The sequence below is a fragment of the Rhinolophus sinicus genome, linkage group LG01 (genome assembly GCF_036562045.2).
Source record: "Rhinolophus sinicus isolate RSC01 linkage group LG01, ASM3656204v1, whole genome shotgun sequence".
In the NCBI taxonomy this organism is placed as follows: Eukaryota; Metazoa; Chordata; class Mammalia; order Chiroptera; family Rhinolophidae; genus Rhinolophus; species Rhinolophus sinicus.
This window is the reverse complement of record NC_133751.1, coordinates 193,528,976-193,549,430: the sequence shown is the minus strand read 5'-3', so window position 1 is coordinate 193,549,430 and position 20,455 is coordinate 193,528,976. Positions and strand designations below refer to the sequence as shown.

At 52.9% G+C, this 20,455-nt stretch overlaps 1 protein-coding gene across 2 annotated transcripts; it reads left to right on the top strand.

Moving 5' to 3' along the window:
• Nucleotides 1-281: 281 nt before the first annotated feature.
• PTPRN (protein tyrosine phosphatase receptor type N) lies at nucleotides 282-19,252 on the top strand. 2 transcript variants are annotated; one of them, XM_019741818.2, is made up of 23 exons: nucleotides 282-530; nucleotides 1,979-2,029; nucleotides 2,262-2,375; nucleotides 5,533-5,629; nucleotides 6,532-6,793; nucleotides 6,876-7,221; nucleotides 7,647-7,778; nucleotides 8,383-8,417; nucleotides 9,428-9,702; nucleotides 9,900-9,986; nucleotides 10,301-10,380; nucleotides 10,555-10,619; nucleotides 11,266-11,484; nucleotides 11,913-12,113; nucleotides 12,214-12,361; nucleotides 12,524-12,597; nucleotides 12,833-12,910; nucleotides 13,020-13,139; nucleotides 14,371-14,537; nucleotides 17,376-17,429; nucleotides 18,098-18,162; nucleotides 18,306-18,379; nucleotides 18,595-19,252. In XM_019741818.2, exons 1-23 carry the CDS (start codon nucleotides 416-418, stop codon nucleotides 18,664-18,666), a joined length of 2,931 nt encoding a protein of 976 aa, XP_019597377.2. In that variant the 5' UTR covers nucleotides 282-415; the 3' UTR covers nucleotides 18,667-19,252. The 2 variants fall into 2 exon arrangements, with proteins under 2 accessions (XP_019597377.2, XP_019597375.2); XM_019741816.2 differs by lacking the exon at nucleotides 282-530 and adding an exon at nucleotides 781-891.
• Nucleotides 19,253-20,455: the final 1,203 nt, after the last annotated feature.

Here is a 20,455-nt window from a genome sequence, read left to right as displayed (position 1 = left end):
TATACGACCTGACTCCCATATCTTTCCTGGTTCCCATCCAACTATAATAACCCTTTTCGTCAACCTGGGGACTGGGGAATAAAGGTGGTGGTCCTTGGGGAGAAGCGTATGTCAAAAGGGGTAAAGCCAAGTGGGAATTCTAGTGAGGCCCCTATTTGGTGGACGAGGGACGGGGTGGCTAGGTCCCCCGCTAAGACAGTGCTCTTACGCCACTTGTGACGCAAATAAGCGTCAGAGCCGGGGGTGGAGATGTCGTCACCACCCTCCCGGGTTGGCCGAGTAGAGGCGAGAGGGGCGTGTAGATCCCGCCTCGTAGGTGGGTGGGGAGTGGCAGGCCCCGCCCTGGACCCTCTGGGAGGCTGTGGTCCGCGTAGCTGCGGCTCCGGCAGCAGAGCCAGCGCGTGGAGCCCGTAGGATGCGGCGCCCGCGGCGGCCTGGGGGCCCCGGAGGATCCGGGGGTCTTCGGGTGCTCCTCTGCCTTCTGCTGCTGAGCAGCCGTCCGGGAGGCTGCAGCGCCATTAGTGCCCACGGTCAGGAGGAAACCGGGAGCGCGGGGGGAGGAATATGGTGCGGGGAGCACAACTCGGTGGGGGGTGCGGGGAAGTGTCTCGAAGGTAGGAAGCTCGAGTAGAATATGTGTGGAGTGGGGTAAGGAGAGGCATTGTGAGATGAGGGAGATGAGAGGGCGTCTGAGAGGAAAGGGGCGTAGGCCTGGAGGTGGGGCTGGGAATACGGGGGCGGGGCCCAAGAGGAGCGGACTCGGGGAAGATTGCGGGTTTGGGAGGAGGAACGGGGGTGCAAATGGACAGAGGGACTTAAAGATGGGCTACAAGACCACGGGAGAAGCAAGCTGCGCCGAGGCGCCAAAGAAGTGGCCACTGGCGCTGAGAGGTGGAGAGGGCGGTAGGGGGAGGGAGAGGGAACTCCGACCTCCGGGTAGTAGGAGTCTGGGCCGAGAGCCTCGGGGTCCCAGGTCCCAGTAGAAAATCAGGCCGAGGAAAGGCTCAGCGTTTCTCTTTATGCCTCGAGAGGTCAATTGCTTCGGTCTGATCTCCGATAAGGGGTACAGCTGGGGGAGAGGGCGGAAGAGAGCGAAGAAGGAAGGGTCCTCTCCGGTCCCCCTCCCCACAGCCCGGCCCCGGTGCTGACTCACATCTTAGAGGACAGAGACAGTCAGCGCTGACTCACGGGCCAGGGGAGGGCGGGGGCGAGGGGCGCGTGGCGGAAGGGGCGCAGCCCAGCTGTCACACTCCCTCCTTCACCACTGGGTTTGGAAGCCAATGCAGGATACTTCCTGTGGCGCTGTGGGTTAGTAGGATGGTAGATGAGTGCTGGAGCAGTGGAGGGGTCACGTCACATGGAGACTCCTCTCCTTGTCACCCCTCCCTCCCCCATAACTGCTTCCAGGCAAGTCCTCGGCGGCTCCAGGCTCAGAGCTTCAGCACCGCGGACAGAGCCAGCGTCACAGGGTCCACGGACTGTAGGGACAGTGTAGGAAGCATTGCCTTAAACACACCCCATCCTTCCTCCTTTCCCACATGAGGGGGGAGACGTGCTAGGGTTTTCACCTTTTCTGGGTCCCAGGCCATCAGTTAGGATGTGTTTGGAGCTTTGGGAAGGAAAGTCCTCTTTTCCTCAAAATTTGGTCATAAACGTCCCCCATAGTAATTCCATGAGAGTACAAGTGTTTGCTCCTCCACTACCACTGCCCCATGCACCTGGAAGGCTTCTTCTCCCCATCACTCAGTTAAGCAAACTGAAGTTTTTAGGGAAAGCATCCAGACTCACAGATCCTTAAAATCCAAAGCCATACCCTGTGTTTCCTTCTCTTAAGTATTTTAGGCCTTTTCCCTCTTCTCCCAGCTTAAAGCCTTCCTTAGAATGAAAGAATGGACCCATACGCTTCCCGCTTTCTCAGCATGTACATCCATTCTATGTGTGTGGGTTTCTGAGCCTCTGCTCACTTATCCCTCTACAGGCTGTCTGTTTGACCGAAGACTCTGCTCTCACCTTGAAGTCTGTATCCAGGGTGAGTGAGGCCCAGGCACAGGATTTACAAGATGGGGGGATACAATAACAAAGACTGGGGGGAGGCCTGGAAGGGAGAGGGGTACTGGGCTTGGGAAAAAGGGGGACTAGCTGGAGGAGCAGAGCTCTCTGAAGCCAAGAGAGGAGATGAAGAGAGTCCTGCCCATTTGCAACCTGGATTTGGGAAGGCCTTTTGTCCAAACCACCTACTGACACCACTTTTGTCTTCTTAGATGGCTTATTTGGACAGTGCCAGGTGGGAGTGGGGCAGGCTCGGCCCCTTTTGCAGGTCACCTCCCCTGTTCTTCAGCGCTTACAAGGTGTGCTCCGACAGCTTATGTCCCAAGGTGAGGTCTAGATTCATTGGAGGAGAGGGCTGGAACTTGATTAGATAAGGGTGGGGAAGGGAAGGGTCACCTGACTCAAGGATTTCTCTCATGGAACATTCCTATCACACCACCACTCCTGGGGCCTCACCTTCCCACACCTCACTGGAGAAGTAGGCGAAACAGGAGTGTTGTGGAACCCTAGAGATGGGCTGCGCATATGTAGACTCTTGAGGAGTCCAGAGGAGGCTTCTAGAAGAAGCCACTGTGAGAGGCCAGCATCCATCTCCTTAGGGCCATCCCAGTCCCTGGACGGTCTGAGTGCTCCAGAGCTATGAATTCTGGAGTCCTCAGTCAGAAGAACACCCCACTCATCCAGTTCACTCATTCAGCAAGTACTTATTGGGTATTTACTATGGGGCAAGCATAGTTTTAGGGGCTTGGGACTTCTCAGGGAATAAAACAGACAAAGGTCTCTGTCTACTGGAGTTTACTTTCCAGGGTGAGGGGAGGGAATACACTATATAAATTGAAAATAAGTAGTATGTTGGAAGGTGATAAGTGCCATAGAAAAAGCAAATATTGCAACAGGCTACAGTCACCCGAAATTGTGAGGGAGGAAGCTACAGTATTAAATTGATTGATTAAGACAGACCTCATTGAGACTATGAAATTTGAACAAAGACATCGAGGAAGTGGAGGTGTTTTCCAGAAGGTTATCTGGGGAGATTGTATTTCACATCAACCAAAGAGTTAGAATAAAAGCCCTCAGGTCGAAGCATGAGTTTGAGGAACACCATGGAGACCCCCTCTATAGTGTGGCTGTAGAGAGTGACAGAGAGGCAGGGTAGAAGATGCATTCAAGTAGCTCATGGGAAAGGGATGCAGGTCACGACAGGGCCTTAGAGGAGAATGTACAGATATTGGCTTGACTCTGAATAAGAGGAAACCATCACAAGGTTTTGAGCATGGGGTGCATGATCTCACTTCTACTTTAAAAGCATCATTCTTGCTGCTATGTTGAGAATAGAATGTAAGGATTCAAGGTTAGAAACAGAGAGACCATTAAAAGCTACCACAACAATTCATGTAAGAGGTATATGTGGCATGGACCAGGGTGGCTGCAGGCGGGTAGTGAGGAATGACAGAATTCTGTATATATTTTTAAGGTAGTTAGCATGATTTCATGAACGATTGGATATGGCTGTGAAATAAAGGCAGGAGTCAAGGATGACACCCAGGTTTTACTGAGTAGATGTCATTAACTATGCGGGAGAATCAGCTTGGGGGAAAGAGTGTTTAGTTTTGAATATATTGAGTTTAAGATGTCCATTCAAGGAGAGTGGGCAGTTGGGTTTTGAAGGAGAGAGCGAGGTCTGCAGTGGAGATATAAATTTGGAATTCTTTGATATGTAGATGGTAATTAAACCCATGAAGTGGATGAAATAACCAAAGGATTGAGTGTTTATGAAGAAGAGCCCTAGAGAATTCTAATACTTAGAGGACCAAGAGAAGGGGAAGAACCAACAAGGGAGACTGAAAAAGGGGATCCAGTGAGGTCGGAGAAAAAACAAGAGTGTTTGGTATCGTAGAAATCAAGTGAAATTGTATCCAGGAAGAAGGAGTGATTAACAGTGTGAAAAGATGGTAGGTTAAGAAAGATGAGATCTGAGATTTGACCAATGGATTTAGATATACAGAAGTCACTGGTGACCTTGATAAAAGCAGTCTTGGGAATAAATAGTTGGGAATAAAATCCTGAATAGAGTGGTTTGAGAGGAAATGGGAGGGAAAAAAATTGGATACAGCCAGTATAGCTAACCTGTCAAGGAATTTTGCTATAAAGAATGGGAGATGAGGGTAAGGGGGATCGAATATATGGTGATGGAAAGAGAACTGACTCTGGGTGATGAACACACAATGGGATTTATAGATGATGTAATACAGAATTGTACACCTGAAATCTATGTAATTTTACTAACAATTGTCACCCCAATAAATTTAATTAAAAAAAAAAAAAAAAAAAAAAAGAAAAGCAAAGAGATGGGGTGATGCAGGGGAATGTGAGATCAAGCATTCTTTTTGAAATTTCATCCTGTTTGCATGATAATGGGAATAATTCTGTAGAACACAGGAGATGATGGTGTAGTATATAAGGGAGAATTGCAGGGAAGATGTTCTTGAGTAGGTAGTGGAGGATGAAATCTAGGGCTCAAGTGGAGGAATTGGCCTTAAATAAGAACACAGTCCATGTAATGTTAATTACGTTGACATTAGCATAAAAGGAGATATGGGTGCTAGTAGACCCCTGGAAGGAGTTAAGAGCAGTACTGACTGTTAATCCAGAGCCAGGGAAGAAGGAATGGAAGTAGAGAGTGGGAGGTTATTCCTTTAGAATGGCTGACTGACCTTTCCTGGTAGGAAAGTGTTAAACAGGGGATCTGCCTCAGGATAAGATGATTATGATGGTGATGATGGTGGTGATGATGGTGATGATGATGGTGATGGTGGTGATGATGGTGATGGTGGTGATGATGATGGTGGTGGTAATGGTGATGGTGGTAATGATGAGGGATCAGAGGATGAGGTTTAAAACAGGTGTATCATGCTTTAGAGTTTTCTAAGCACTTTCATTTCCTTCATCGCACTTGAACTTCACAACAGCCCCATGAAGTATATATTATTCCCACTTTACAAATAAAGAAAACTAAAGTTCAAGATCAACAAAAAGAAGAATAGGAATAATAATTATGATGATGATGATGATAATAACATTTACTGAAAGTTCACTATGTGACAGGTACTATTATAACCATTTTATATTGTGTTATTTTAATCATCACAACAATCTTAGGAGGCATAGGTTCCCATTTTACAGATGAGAGAATTGAGGCTCAGACAGGTTCAGCAAATTGCCCAAGGTCACACAATTAGTAAGTGGCAGAGAATTCAAACCCAGTCTGACTGGACACAGTCTAATTCCAAAATCTGTTCCTGAGGGTGGGAAATGGACACGTCAGATCACCCACCAGGTCACTGCACTCCCTCCACTGTCCTTTTGCTCTTTCACACTCAATACACTGCAGGGCAGGGGTTGCAGTTTTGATCTCCACTGGTCCCTGCTCCTGGGCCCTCAGGCTGTCCTGATCCAATCTCACCCTCTCCTGTGCCCTGGCAGGATTGTCCTGGCACGATGACCTCACCCAGTATGTGATCTCCCAGGAGATGGAACGCATCCCCAGGCTTCGCCCCCCAGAGCCTCATCCAAAGGACAGGTAAGTACTCTTTCTCAACCATTCTAGCATGGTAAGGCTGGTGGGGCTGGCATCTTCCTGATGGATGGAGGAAGAAGGAGGGGTGTGGGCACCAACGTCAGCAGCCTGGGGCATGGGTACAAGGGGTTCAAGAATGGCCATCTGACATGCCCACACACCCAGGAGGAGCTGAGCTCATTCCTGGGAATCCAGCAAAACAGGTATTTTTAAAATGTTGTGAAAAACTTGGATATTTGGTATTTTCAAAGAAGCGTCAGAGTAGTCATCATAGGAAAATTAGAAATGTGTTGGATTGAAGTTGGTTGATGTTCAGTTTCATTACTATGTGGAATTGTATCCTGTAGGAGATATAGCCATCGTCTGTGGTTAGGGACTCTGAAGGTATCATTCGGGCCCTGTGAAGCAAAGTAAATGAGAGCGTGGAGCTCAGGTGATAACACCAGGATGAAGAAGGCAGAGGGATGGGGGTGGGGGCAGCGTGGGAGGCCACGGTGTTGAATATTTGAACCTGTACTTGGAGAGCCAGACGTGAGACATACACACAGGGACAATGGGCAAGCTATCGACACAGTTCATCTAGAAAGGTTGCCAGCTGCCTTCCCCTGTGCCTGTCATTCCCTTCTCCTTCCTCGCCTCACACTTCCCTAGCCTCTGCCGCTGTGTTTCAGGGACCCAGGCATGCTTACCAGGAGGCAATGACCTTTCCCTCTGACTCCTCCTCATGCTGCTCTCTCCTCCCCTGAGGCTGCCTCATTTCTTCAGAGGTCAGACTCACTCTACACTCCTGGGCCTGTCTGGCCTCACCAGCTCTGCCTCATAGGCTCTGTATGCCCTTGCCACACAGTCAACACACACACACACACACACACACACACACACACACACTTTGCTTTCCTCCCCAGATCCGGCTCGGTGCCCAGAAGACCTGGTCCCTCCGGGGAACTGCTTTTACAAGGCATCCCTACTGGCTCTGCCCCTGCTGCCCAGCACCGGCTTCCTCGACCTCCAGTGGGTGGGGATGGAGCTGGGGCGGGCTCCCCCCTGACCCCTCTGCAGGCTGAGCTGCTGCCCCCTCTCTTGGAGCATCTGCTGCTGCCCCCACAGCCACCCCACCCTGCCCTGAGTTATGAACCTACCCTCCTGCAGCCTTACCTGTTCCATCAGGTGAGCCCCACAAACTGGCCCCACCCCCACCCCAACCCTCCAGTCCTAATGTCTGCTTACCTGGATCTCTGGTTTCCCACAGTTTGGCTCCCGAGATGGCTCCCAGGGCTCAGAGAGCTCCCCAGGGATGGTCAGTGTTGGCCCCCTGCCCAAGGCCAATCCCCCTGCCCTCTTCAGCAGAACTGCCCCCAAGGGCATGTTTGGGGCTCACCCTGGCCACTCCTATGGGGACCCTCCAGGACCTTCACCTGCTCAGCTTTTCCAGGAGTCAGGGCTGCTCTACTTGGCCCAGGAGCTGCCAGTGCCCAGCAGGGCCAGGGCACCAAGGCTGCCAGAACAAGGGGGCAGCAGCCGGGCAGAGGACTCCTCAGAGGAGGAAGGACTCGAGGGTCGTGGGGAGAAGCCTCCTTCCCCAGCAGAGCAGCCAGGTAACAGTCTTCATCCACTGCCTGCCTGTGGGGGCTGTTTTGGGGGACTCCTTCTTGACTGTCCATGCACTTGTGAACTTGCCCTTTAAGTCATTCATACATGTAACTAATGTCTACTGATAACCCGATCAACGCCAGGCAGTAGGTAGGCAGTGGGGATACAGTGGGGGGTGGAGGTGACATGACTCTTCTTCAGAGGGAGAGTCCAGATGTCCCTGGTGGGCCTGAAGTGTGGTCTTGGCCCCAGGAAGGTCTTCCCCCCAAAGTGTGGACAAGGGCTGGAAGAACAGGGCGGGCGTCAGTGTCCTGGTGTTTGAGAAGGCGCTCTTAGATATGCTAGCCCCCTGCCACCCCCAACTCATCCATCTGTAACCCACAAGTGTATCTCGCCACCAGCTCTTAGCTCTGTGTCTGGCTCCCAGCAGATGTGACTCTGCAGAGACTGGCAGCTGTGCTGGCGGGCTATGGGGTGGAGCTCCGTCAGCTGACCCCTGAGCAGCTCTCCACCCTCTCCACCCTGCTGCAGCTTCTGCCCAAGGGTGCGGGACGAAATCTGGGTGAGTGTCCAGGCAGAGAGACCAGCACCTACCAGCCCCATGGAAGCCTATTGCCCCCATGGAGCTGCCTAGAGGGGAAGGGTCAGGGTCAGGGAAGGGCGTTCTTTTGAGACATGGGGTCCTTGGCAGCAAAGGGCAAGAAGCAAGGGGGTGCAATGAGAGCTGAGGAGTTAGACCAGGAAAGGACTGGAGGGTGGAAGTAATGGACAAAGAAGCCAATGGGGGGAGGGGGGTGCGGGGAGGTTGAGCAGAAATCCGGAGGCACTGAGAAGGGTGGGTGGGTGACAGTGAGGACCTAAAGAAGGGCATGGCCAATTCGGAGGAGAAGCCAATGATATACCGATAGAAGGAAGACAGAACAAATAGTTTTGAGAGGTGTGGCCAATGCCAGAGGGAAGAGTTGATAAAACAATGAATTATAAGACAGAAGCACAGTGGCACGAGGCCATGCTTAGGATGAGACCAGTGCCTGGGTCTTGGTCACTGACTGAGAGGAAAGCGGCCACAGCAGATGTAACAGCCTTAGGGCCTCTGGCCCTTCTCCCACCTGCGTTGTGTGGACTTTGGCCCTTTGGCCAGAGCCTTGTTTTTCCTGTCTCTACAGGAGCGATGGTAAACATTGGAGCTGACATCAAGAAAGTGAGTTCCAGCACCTCCCTGACCCATACGTGCCCCATGGCAGTAAACCCCCTTGCCGAAATCTAAACCTCAAGATCAGGACCCAGAATCTAAATCCTCCAAATCCTCATTTTGGGGAAACCAAGGCCCATAGACTGTGCATTGCCTAAGTCTCACCTCAAGTTGATGGCAGAACTCAGACTAGATAAGCTATAATTCTTTTTTTTTTTTTTAACTTTTGTTTATTTTAAGTGTGTTTTTCCGGGATCCATCATAAGGTAGAATTCTTTTTTATTTTATTTTGTTTTATTGGGGAAGAGTGTGTTTCTCCAGGACCCATCAGGGCCCATCAGCTCCAAGTCATTGTCCTTCAATCTAGTTGTGGAGGGCGCAGCTCAGCTCCAAGTCCAGTCGCCATTTTCAATCTTTAGTTGTGGGGGGCACAGCCCACCATCCCATGCGGGAATTGAACCAGCAACCTTGTTGTTGAGAGCTCACGCTCTAACCAATGGAGCCATCTGGCTGCCCCTCTGGCAGCTCAGTGGCAATAAGCTAGAATTCTTGATTCACTGCTTTTTTCCACTACAATCATTTGAGACCATGCTCTGAGGACCCCTAGGGGAAGAGGGGAGTCATGAACAGGCAGGCTCCTGACACCCCTGGAACTTGAGGAACTCTATCTGTTTCATGTGTTGGACATCTAAGATTCCGTGGCTAAACCAAAATCTAAAAGGCATTGCCTGCCTATTCACCTTATAACCGTGCTCCAAAGATTCTCCCTACTCCAGCACCATCCTGTGGATTATCACTGATCATGTTCCTTTCATTCATTCATTCACTCATTCATTCATTCATCTACTTGGCTCACTTTTCTGGGTGCCCTCTCTGTATCCAACCCTGAACTGGACCCTGGGGATAGAAAGAGGAGCACGTCCTAAGCTCCACTGTAGGGAACTCAGGGTCTAGGATGTGGACTCCCCCCCCCCCCAGACCCTCTACTGCCCAGAGACCATATCCTCTCTTCTAAACAGACAGTGGAGGAGCAGATGCAGGGTGGAGACACAGCAGAGCCTCCACCCCCTACACCTTCCCTGCCGGGATACCCCACTGCCGGCCCCACCTCCAATAAAGCCCAGCAGGTGCTGAGCTCTGGATCCTCTGAGCCCCCCAAAGCTGCTGGCCCTCCTGCCATGCCTGTCCTGATAGAGAAGAAAAGTCCACTGGGCCAGAGCCAGCGCACAGCAGCGGGGCAGCCTTCAGCTCAGCCAGCAGCGGAGGAGTATGGCTACATTGTCACTGACCAGAAGTAAGGGCTCCAGCCTGGGGAAGTCTTCCAGTCCCCTAGGGGTTGGGCTGGCCTGCCTGGCAGGAAGCAGAGAGTAGAAATCCAGATGTGAAGTAGAAGGAGGGATGGGCTGCTCTGCACTCCTGGAGGTGGCCCGTTTCAAGAAGGTGGCCAAGAGGATCCCCACCTTCCTTCCTCTGCCTGCTGCCTACCTCCAGGCCCCTGAGTCTGGCTGCAGGAGTGAAGCTGCTGGAGATCCTGGCTGAGCATGTGCACATGTCCTCGGGCAGCTTCATCAACATCAGGTGGGCTGGCATCTGGCTGGGGAGGCAGGGATCTAGAAGTGGCTTGAGTGGGGGGAGGGAGGCTAGAGGAGCTTGGGGAAGAGGGGAAGGAGACAAGCTCTGGGTCAGAGGTGTTCCCAGCTGCATTGCAGGTACAGCCACACTAGCCCTGTTGCTGGCCCCATCCAGTATCTCCCTGGCCTCAAACACCTTTGTAGGGCATCTCTGATCAACTGCAGCCCCACCCTCTAATGCGGAGAGAGTCAGAGCTGGCCGCTGTTCTAGAGCCTGGGGTCTACGGTTGGTGAGGTAGTAACATAATTCCTATTTGGCAGTGTGGTGGGACCAGCCCTCACCTTCCGCATACGGCACAACGAACAGAACCTGTCTTTGGCTGATGTGACCCGGCAAGCTGGTAAATACTGCCTGGCCCCAGCTCCAGCCCTAGCAGGATATACCCAGGCCATGGCTGATGCTCCCCTTGAAATAGTCTAAGCCCACATGGGCTGTGCCAGCCACCTGGCATAACATGGCATGGGGTGGGGACCACATGGAGCTGGAGAGAGCCTGACCAGTGTCCTCCCTGCAGGGCTGGTGAAGTCTGAACTGGAAGCACAGACAGGGCTCCAGATCTTGCAGACAGGAGTGGGACAGGTATGAGCTAACTGGAGAATCAGGCAAAGCCCCAGAGGGCTGATATCGCCCACAAGAGACCAAGGCAAACTTGACAGGAGAACTGGAGCTGAAACCTATACCTGGCTGGCCCAACCCACTTCTCCAAAGCAGCCCTCCCCCATGCCGTTTTCTTTCTGGCCAGCAGATGGCCCCAGTGGCTCTTCCTGCAGTCCCAGCCTTCCATAGGAAGGCGGACTTTCCGCTTGGCAAGAACTGCCTGAGATGCCCATAGCCTTCGGAGCCATCTCTAAATTCCAAGGGACAACCTTACACAGAAGGACACTGAACTCAAAATATGGTTCTATTCTGCATCTAACGCTGATGCCTCATATTCTATTATTTGATTCCTTGGGTTTTTCTCTCCACTTCTCTACGTCCATTTTTTAATGCAAATACTCCTGGTGGGGGTCACCCACTCAGCCTCTGGCAGTGTAGTTTGGCTGAGTTGGTCTGATGGGGATTGAGAAGGAGTTTCTTGGGTCCATCTGAACCCTTCTGCCAGTCCCGGCATGTCCCTCCCCCTCCCCCCCAGCTTTGCCCCAGAAGGTAGCCAGCAGGGAGCAGAAGCAGCTCCTAAATCTCTCCCCACCACTGCCCCCCCTTGATTCTAGCCTTGTTCCCACAGAGGGAGGAGGCAGCTGCAGTCCTTCCCAGACCAGCCCGCAGCACGTCTCCCATGCGCTCAGTGCTGCTCACTCTGGTGGCCCTGGCGGGTGTGGCTGGGCTGCTGGTGGCTCTGGCAGTGGCTCTGTGTATGCGGCAGCATGCACGGCAGCGAGAGAAGGAGCGCCTGGCAGCCCTGGGACCCGAGGGGGCCCATGGCGACACTACATTTGAGTACCAGGTGTGCAGCCCAGAAGCTTGTTGAGGAGAGGGAATGGAAGAGGTGTGGGAGTCTGGGTCTCACATGGGGTTAGAGCGGGGAGTTGGATGGGGAGTGAGCACCCATCTCTTGGAATGTTTTATGGGGGGCACTGGAGGAGCCCCAGGAGGGGTGTTGGGAGGGTGTTTTGAATGGATGGGAATTGGGAGCAGATGGTCCCTAGTTTCTTCCAGTGTTGCGATTCTGGCATTCTGAGATTCAGCTCTGTAATATCTGAGGTGGACATAGGCACCACCCAAGCAGAACAGCTCCCAAAAAGGACGAGGACCAGGGCAGAAGAGGAGGTCATTCAGATCTATCAAGGGGAAGCCTAGCACCCAAGATTGAACTCAGGACCCTGTTGCAAAGGCTTCAGGGACGTTGGACCCTGCCTGATCCCTCCTTTGCAGGACCTGTGCCGCCAGCACATGGCTACCAAGTCCCTGTTCAGCCGGGCAGAGGGTCCATCGGAGCCTTCTCGAGTGAGCAGCGTGTCCTCCCAGTTCAGCGACGCGGCCCAGGCCAGCCCCAGCTCCCACAGCAGCACCCCGTCTTGGTGCGAGGAGCCCGCCCAGGCCAACATGGACATTTCCACGGGACACATGATTCTGGTCAGGACGGGGCCTGGGCCCAGAGCGTGTGAGAGGACAGGATGGCAGGAGGGGCTGGGCTGGTGGGGCGGGACAGAGCCAGTCTGTGGTGTCCCTGCAGGCATACATGGAGGACCACCTGCGGAACCGGGACCGCTTGGCCAAGGAGTGGCAGGCCCTGTGTGCCTACCAGGCAGAGCCCAACACCTGTGCCACGGCTCAGGGGGAGGGCAACATCAAAAAGAACCGCCACCCCGACTTCCTGCCCTGTGAGTGAGTCCTGCTGGCCAACCCAGCCCAGCTTCTCTCTGCTGGGAACTCTGGAGGGCTTGGGGGAAGGGACTGGACTCCTGGCTCAGGCTGAGTGGCAGAGGTGCCAGGACCCCAGTGACTGGAGGGGAACCTGGGGGTGGGATGTGGGGTCTGTGCAGATGACCACGCCCGCATCAAGCTGAAGGTGGAGAGCAGCCCTTCTCGGAGTGATTACATCAATGCCAGCCCCATTGTGAGTGGCCCTGGCTCCTGCCCCCTTCTCTGCCCCGTTTTCATCCTCCTCCTATAAACTCCATTCCCATATAATCACCATCCTCCCCATCTGAAGCCGTGGATGGGGCCTGATGTCCTAGCGTGGAAATGGAGGGTCTTCAGGCTCCGCCAGACCTTGGCCTGCTCCCTTTGACCAAGCCTCTCCATAGCAGCATTTCCCATTCTGGCTCATGATATATCTTTCCTGCCCCCAGATTGAGCACGACCCTAGGATGCCAGCCTACATAGCCACGCAGGGCCCGCTGTCCCATACCATCGCAGACTTCTGGCAGGTGGGCTCTTGGAGGGAGGCTTCTCCAGGAAACAGGGGCCCTGTGGGAACCCAGGGCCAGCCAGGTCCCAGGAGGTTAGAATGGAGCTTACCTGAGTCTCTGTCCCTAGATGGTATGGGAGAGTGGCTGCACCGTCATTGTCATGCTGACCCCACTGGTGGAGGATGGTGTCAAGCAATGTGATCGCTACTGGCCAGATGAGGGCTCCTCCCTCTACCACATATATGAGGTCAGCAGGACCCCATGGCTCTGGGAAAATGGGAGTAGGGAAAGTGGACGGTAAACATTCATACATGTATGAATATATTTCTACACCGGGGGTGCCAAACAAATGTATACAAATGAACACTTTGGTCAGCGTTGCTCATGCAGTAGTTCGCTGTAATCAGAAGTGTCTGGATATTGATGGTAACCACTATGAGCACCTCATGTAATTGCAGAAGTCGAACGTGACTTGTATTCATCTTTTGTTATCAGTATATATTGAGTATTACAATTTTAATACAGTTTTCCTTTCTTAAAATATGTATACATTTTTGGCACCCTCTGTGTGTGCATATACATATATATGTGTGTGTGTGTGTGTATATGTGTGTGTGTATGTGTATATACACACACATACGTGCATGTGTGTCCAGTCTAGGGCCCAAAAGCATTTGTAGGGACCTATCGTGAAAGGTACAGAAATAAAACTATAAAACTGCCGAAACTGAAGTAAGAAGCTAAGAGCCAAGAGTATGAGACAGGGAAGATAAGTGTGCCTAAAGACCAAGATTAAGACCTACTTCAATTAAGTCTAATTTAGGCCTGAGTTCCCTGGAGGCCAAAGTAAAGAAAGAAATATGTTGCTTATGAAAAATAGAAACAAACTTTTTCATTAGGGGATAGGACAGGTAGGAGGAAAATAGGCTGAAACAAGGCAGGGGAAAGAGGAACAGATTCCGGACCAGTGGGAGAAGGTGACCCCCTGTAAGACAAGAGACTTGAAGAGCACAACAGAAGCTTCTCATTACCAGATGAGTACTGGATAGTAGATTATTCATTACCAGGTAAACACTCAACAGCTTTTTTTTTAAGGTTTTTTTTTTTTTTTTTTGGTCTTACTCATGTTAAAGAAAAAAATTAAATTACAGAATTTCAGCAAAGTTTATGTGTGTGTAGCACAGAAACTTTGCTAGACTCTGTGAGGAAGAGGAAATAAAAACTGGCCTTGAGAAGCTCACAATAGTTATATCTAGATGGAAAAGCCACCAGTTGTCCTCAGCATAGAACAGTGACACAGACAGCTAGGGTCATTGGAGACACCTGGGACAGTAGGGTAGGGGGGTGGGTAAGCTTCCTGGAAGATTTAGAACTTGAAGTGGCCTGGGAAGCTGGGAGGATTTGGAGAGACCAAGGAGCGAGCACGCAGACCTAGAGAGGCCTTGATGTGCTCAGGCCCGGAACGCACTCCCCGGCAGGTGAACCTGGTGTCGGAGCACATTTGGTGCGAGGACTTCCTGGTGCGGAGCTTCTACCTGAAAAACGTGCAAACCCAGGAGACGCGCACGCTCACGCAGTTCCACTTCCTCAGCTGGCCGGCAGAGGGCACTCCGGCCTCCACTCGGCCCCTGCTGGACTTTCGTAGGTGAGCGTCCTGGGCGCCTCTGAAAAGCTGGGCGGTGCGGGCCTGCCGCCGTCTGTAAGGCGGCCGCGAGGGAGGCTCGGAGGACCCGCGGAGAGAGCCGCGCAAGAGCAGGGCACCGGGCGTTGGGCTCCTCCTCAGCCCTCCTCCTGGGGCCCCGGGTCTTGGGAGGCAGACCCTCTAGGCTGACCGTGAGCCTGGCCTCTGACCTCCAGCCGCCCCCTTCTAGACACCCCAAACCAGGACTGTCTTGCTGTGCCCATCCCTCCACCCGTATGGTCCAGCTCCTTTTCGCTGTCTCCCTCTCAGGGCCTTTTTTTCTCCCGTCTTCACTGGCTCCTTCCCTTTTACCCACTTCTCCAAGAACAGCTCACCTTTTTGCAGGCTCCTTGCCTCTCTCCTCTGCGTCTGCTTGGCCCCTGCCGCATGACTGTTCTGTGTCTGCTGAACCCTCGCTGTCTCTTACTCCCTCTCGCCCATCTCCCCCTCTTTATCCCTCTGTCTCTTTGCCTCTATTTTTATTGCTCTCCCGCTCTCTTTCCTTCTCTTTCCCTTCCCTTCCCTTTCCTCTTCTGTCTCCCTCCACCTTTCCTCTCCCCCTCGTCTCTGTCTCTATCATTCTGTCCCTTTTTTACCCTCTATCCCATTTCTCTCTCTTGTTCTGTCTCTTCCCTCCCCCTTTTTCTTCATTTCCCTCCCTTCTCTGCCCCTCTCTCTCTGTCTCGTTCCCTACATGTCACTGCCTCCCCCTCTCTGTCCTTCCCTCTCCCCTCCCTCCTCTGTCTCTCTCTCTCTCTCTCTTTCTCACAGCTGCCAGTGTCATTTTTGTGATCTGCAACTAGTATTCTCACTCCAGTTGCATAGTCACAAAAGTGATCATTGGCAGGTGTGGCCGCTGCATGAACAGGACAGACAGGACATGTGGACCCAGGGACCACCCCAAAGGCAGCTGGGGGAGCTGAGGGCTCGGGGGACACAGGGAAGAGACAAATACTATCAAAGGGAGGGCTGGAGAATCTCTGGATTCTTGGGGACTCAGTGGAACGGTGGGGGCTGGCATGGGAAGCTAACTGAGGGACTTACCGTTCTGACACCAAAACTGAAACCGCATCCAGACCAGGCCTCTAGCTCCTCTGCCTTCCCCTTCCCAGACAGGTGGCTGAGAAGCCTGTCACCACTGGCAGGGGCCTCCCTCACACTGTGACCTCTTCCTGCTTCTCTTAGCTTTGCCAGGCTGGCCTGAGGTCCCTAGATGCTGGGCAAAGGAGCAGAGCTGGGGAGGTTCTAGGAATAGTTTCTGAGCCTCAGAACAATGGTTTCTAACTGGGGCCTGAGGCACATTGCTTCTTCAAAGCAATGCCAGGGGCATTGAAGCGATTTCCTGTTTTCCACATTTTAAAAATCCTTGTAGAACATGGACCCTTTTTAAGACTGCACAGGTAAGCTAAAAGGTTATGTTCCTTTGCTTTAGGCTAGAATTATGTCAACTCAGTTGGCATTAGATACCCAGAACAAATTCATTGCTGCTTAATAAATATAATTTGGTGACGATCCAACAGAGAGAAGGCAAAATAATTTTTTTAAGTCCCAGAAAGTGACCCGGAGCAAATTCTTTGATCTTCCTCTGTTTCCTTACCTGTGAAATGAGGATGATGACCCACATTTTAGGGGGTTGTTGCAAGAGTCCATAGGATAAAGTCTATAAAATCTAGTTTAAGTTCCTGGCACACAGCAAGGCTCAATTCTAGATACTATTTATTATCATTATTATTAAATGGTTGGAAGCCACTGTTGCAACTTCTGTTCAACCCCAGCCCTCTGACGTACAAGCCAATGTGCTAGAAAACCAGGTGGACTCCTGTAAAACCATTCAGATTCACCTGAGCCCTACAAGTCTGGTGGAGCCAGGAAGCTGCCCCTGAAACAGTCTGCTAACCCCTAAGAAGGTTCTCCCTATTCCTAAACCATTGGAGGTATCAGGAGTGTGCAGGTGACTCTCAAAGCAAGAAGGTTATAAGGGACAAGGGCAAGTTAGACTGGGCCACCAAAGGAGGGAGAAATCCCCTGCTCCTTGCTGAGCGGTGGTCAGGGCAGCAGAGAAGAGTCTGAGATCCAAGTGGACCCCAAGTCTGAATATGACCCAACCACAGAGCACCTGTGCTGAGACGAGGCTGATCCAGGGGGATAGGGAGCAGCACACTGTTCAGAGTTGAGGGATTGTCCTCCCCTGGTCAAAGGGACTTGTGCCCAGGTCTACCTGACCTCACAGCTGATGACTAAAGGGAGCCTGAGTGGGGAGGAGAACAGCCTGGGCAGTCGTAGAGGAGGGCAGAGGCTCAGAGCAGGGATGTGGCACGATTGACACCCCTGAAGTCAGCAAAAGCCTGCCATCCTCAGACTTCTGGCAGAGGTGGCTGTTAATATTATTATGTATTATCATTAATAATAGCTACCATTTATTGAGCATCTACTGTGTGCCAGACCTTGCACTTAGTTCATTACATGGATTATCTCATGTAATCATAGTACAAACCTTAAGGAGAAGGTTACTATGACTATCATACCCTTTCTACAGGTAAGAAAACTGAGGCTGAAAGAAGTGAAATCAGTTGTTCCAGGTGCATAGTCTGGGCACATAGCTTGTAAGTGACAAGGCAAGCCCAGTGCTGCCCACATCACCTCTGGTTCTTTGTCTTCAGCCTTGACTCCTTTCTCCAGCCCTCTTTCCTCCTCCGTCCTGGGCATGTGGGTAGAAGAGAAAGAGAGGCCCGCACGTGTGTGTTTCAGTTCCCTTTTTCCTCTGCTGGTGCCCCTGGCCCTCATACCTATTTCTTGTTGCAGGAAGGTGAACAAGTGCTACCGGGGCCGCTCCTGCCCCATCATCGTGCACTGCAGGTGCGTGGAGAGGGGCGGTGGGACGGGTGGGGATGGAAGGGTTTGGGATGGTCCTGGCCAGAGGGCCCTGGGGTGGGCATTCCTGATTCCCACCCCTCAGTGCCCGGCTCCCCTGCACACTGCCTGCCTGTCCCCTGGATGCCTGCAATCTACAGCCTGGAGGCCACATTCAGCATACCATGTTTTTTTAATGGCCCATGAACTAAGAATGGCGTTCACAGTTTATAATGGTTAAAGGGAAGGAAAAAGAAGAAGACTGTGCAAGAGAGACTATATGTGGCCCACAAAGGTGAAAATATTTACCATCTGTCCATTTACACACACAAAAATGTGTTGAACAAAAAGCCTGGCCAGAGGCTGGAAACCCAATCCCATTTCCTCCTGCTGCCTCCACCCCAGGGCTGAGCGGCTGAGCTAGGGCTCTCCTTTCTCATTGGCCCACTGCCCAAGTGACACCCCATGGGTCACAGGCTTCCAACTCAAGGCCCGATTCCGGGGCCCAGGTGCTATGACCACTCCCTCAACCTCAGCTCACTCACTGCTTCCTCAAGCCAACCCTAGTGGCTCCACCAGTGTCCTCCCCACCCCAAGCCTCCATGTCCCCTGCACCCCTCCCCTTTCTGCTGGATCCTGAGCTGAGCTGAGCCTGACGCCATCTCCTGTTTCAGCGATGGTGCAGGGCGCACTGGCACCTACGTTCTCATCGACATGGTACTGAACCGCATGGCCAAAGGTGAGGACCTTCCCCATAGTGCCCAAGCTCAGCCCCAGGCTTTGCCCAGTCCTCCAAGCTTCCCACCCCAGGACGGCCCAGGGTTTCTGGGTCTTATCCTGCTCTGGACATCCACTGAGCAGCCCCGTGCCTCCTGCCCCCAGGAGTGAAGGAGATTGACATTGCTGCCACCCTGGAGCATGTCCGTGACCAGCGGCCTGGCCTTGTCCGCTCTAAGGTGACTGTTCCTCCCTGTCCCAACCCTTGATGCCCCCCTTGCTCAGGGAAGCCAGCAGCAGCCTGTCTCTCCCGCCTGCCTCTGTACCTCCCCCAAAAGGACTTTTCCCTCTTCCCAGTGGTGTCCCCAGCTCCCCTCCCGCAAAGGCCCTTCCCATTGGGGCCAGAGCAGAAGCCAAGCCTACCCATGACTGTCCTCTCGCCCTCCCTCCCCAGGACCAGTTTGAATTTGCCCTGACAGCTGTGGCGGAGGAGGTGAATGCCATCCTCAAGGCCTTGCCCCAGTGAGCCCCCGGGAGTCCCCTCGGTGGGCAGCCAGCCTCCATTCCCTCTTTCTTGCCTGTGTGAGCATCTATCTGTGTATCCACTCTGCGGTCCCCCACCCGCATCTTGGCCCCTCCTGGGCATGCTCAGCCCTTCCAAGAGGAGTGTGTAGGGAAGGTAGGGGTAGTGGGAAGAGGCAGGTCTGCCCAGCCTTGTGCATGCCAGAGCCTGGGGGCATCCCGTGGGGGAGCTGGCAGCCGGGCAGGAGGAGGAAAGTCACGGGCAGTTATCACAGCCAGTGCCTTCTCCTGCTGGAGTTCCCTGGCCCCCATCTCTCGCCATTCGGGATGCTCCTAACATGTCTCTGTGGACAGAACAGGGTGGAGGGGCTGCCACACCCAGCTCCCCCTGCTTTCCAAGCCCTAGCTCCTGCTGCCCTGTCCTGCCTCCCTGACCCACACTCCGGCCCCCTCCCTCAGAGCTCCTCTCCCCAATCCCCTGCCCTCCTCCCACATGCCACTCAACTCTCTCCCTCTGGCGCAGAACATTTCTAGAAAAATCTACTTTTGTATCAATACGAATAAAGTTAGTGTCGTGTGTGCAGCTGCAACCTGGACTCCTGCACACTTCTGTCTGCTCTACCCCGGCCTCAGTCTGGAGCCAGGCCTGCTGCATTTCTCGGGAGATGCAGAGTGTGATGGGAGAGCCAGGCTGCAGTCAGGCTCCCCAGGGTTTGGATGGAAGCTAACAGCGAGGCCATCGCTTTTCTGCGCTGTGCGTCCTGCTTGTGGGGCAGTCTCCAAGATGCCTACGTGCATTCACTTGCTTATTCCTTACAACAGCACGACCAATTATTAGCCCCATTTTACAGACAGAGACTTCAGCACAGAACTTACCTGAGGCAACACAACTTGGAGGAGGTGGAGTTAGGATTCCAACCAGACGTGCTGACCCTCTCCTCTCAGTTCTAGGGTAGCTGCTCGGTGCTCTTGGGCCTCAGGAATCAAGTTCGTAGACTGGATTAGGACTGAATGAGGTCCTAACCTGATAGTGACTGGTAGGCCAGGCCTGTGAGATGTCACAACAGGCATTCACATGGAGACAAGTGGTATCTTCTCCCCCCCCCCCCCCCCCCCCGCCATCCCATGGCTCCCAGAACCCTCTACCCTGTATGGTCCCAGAGAAGCCCTCACTTGCCTTTCATGAGGCATCCTTGGACAATGGTAATGGACATGGAAACTAGACAGAAAGAGTCTTGGGCCTGGTGCTACTTGGAAGTTAGGGCCACTTAACCTTGCCAAGAAGGCTCAGTCCCCTCACATGGAAAACGGGGCGAGTACCCTCTGCCTTGTGCAGGGAGAGAAGGAACCAGCAAGCAGATCGCCGGTCCTTCTACGCCTCACCTGGGCTCAGCTGAGGTGCCTACAACTGCAGTATGGCATCTCAAAGGCTAGAAATCAGCACAACAGTCATTTACAAACTTCCACCAGAGTCTCTCTCTCGGCTTGAAATTCTTTCAGGGCAGGCTGCTTCCTTGCTTTGACAAAAATGAACTATAGCCCCTTTGGCTATTGAAGATGAAGCTAAGTGCTTATCCTGGGTTAAGAGAGTTGGTGGGGAGCCACACTGCCCTGCTTGGCAATGGAAAGATGCTTGTCCCATGGCCAGAAGGGCATCTCTATAGGTGTCCAGAGAGTTGTGGGCCTGGACCCCTGGGTGGGGTGGACTTGTCCCATTCCATGTGGGGGGAGGTGGGCCTCTGAGTCTCCCCACTGGCTCTGGGCTAAGTAACCCTGTAGAAAGGCTCAGTCTA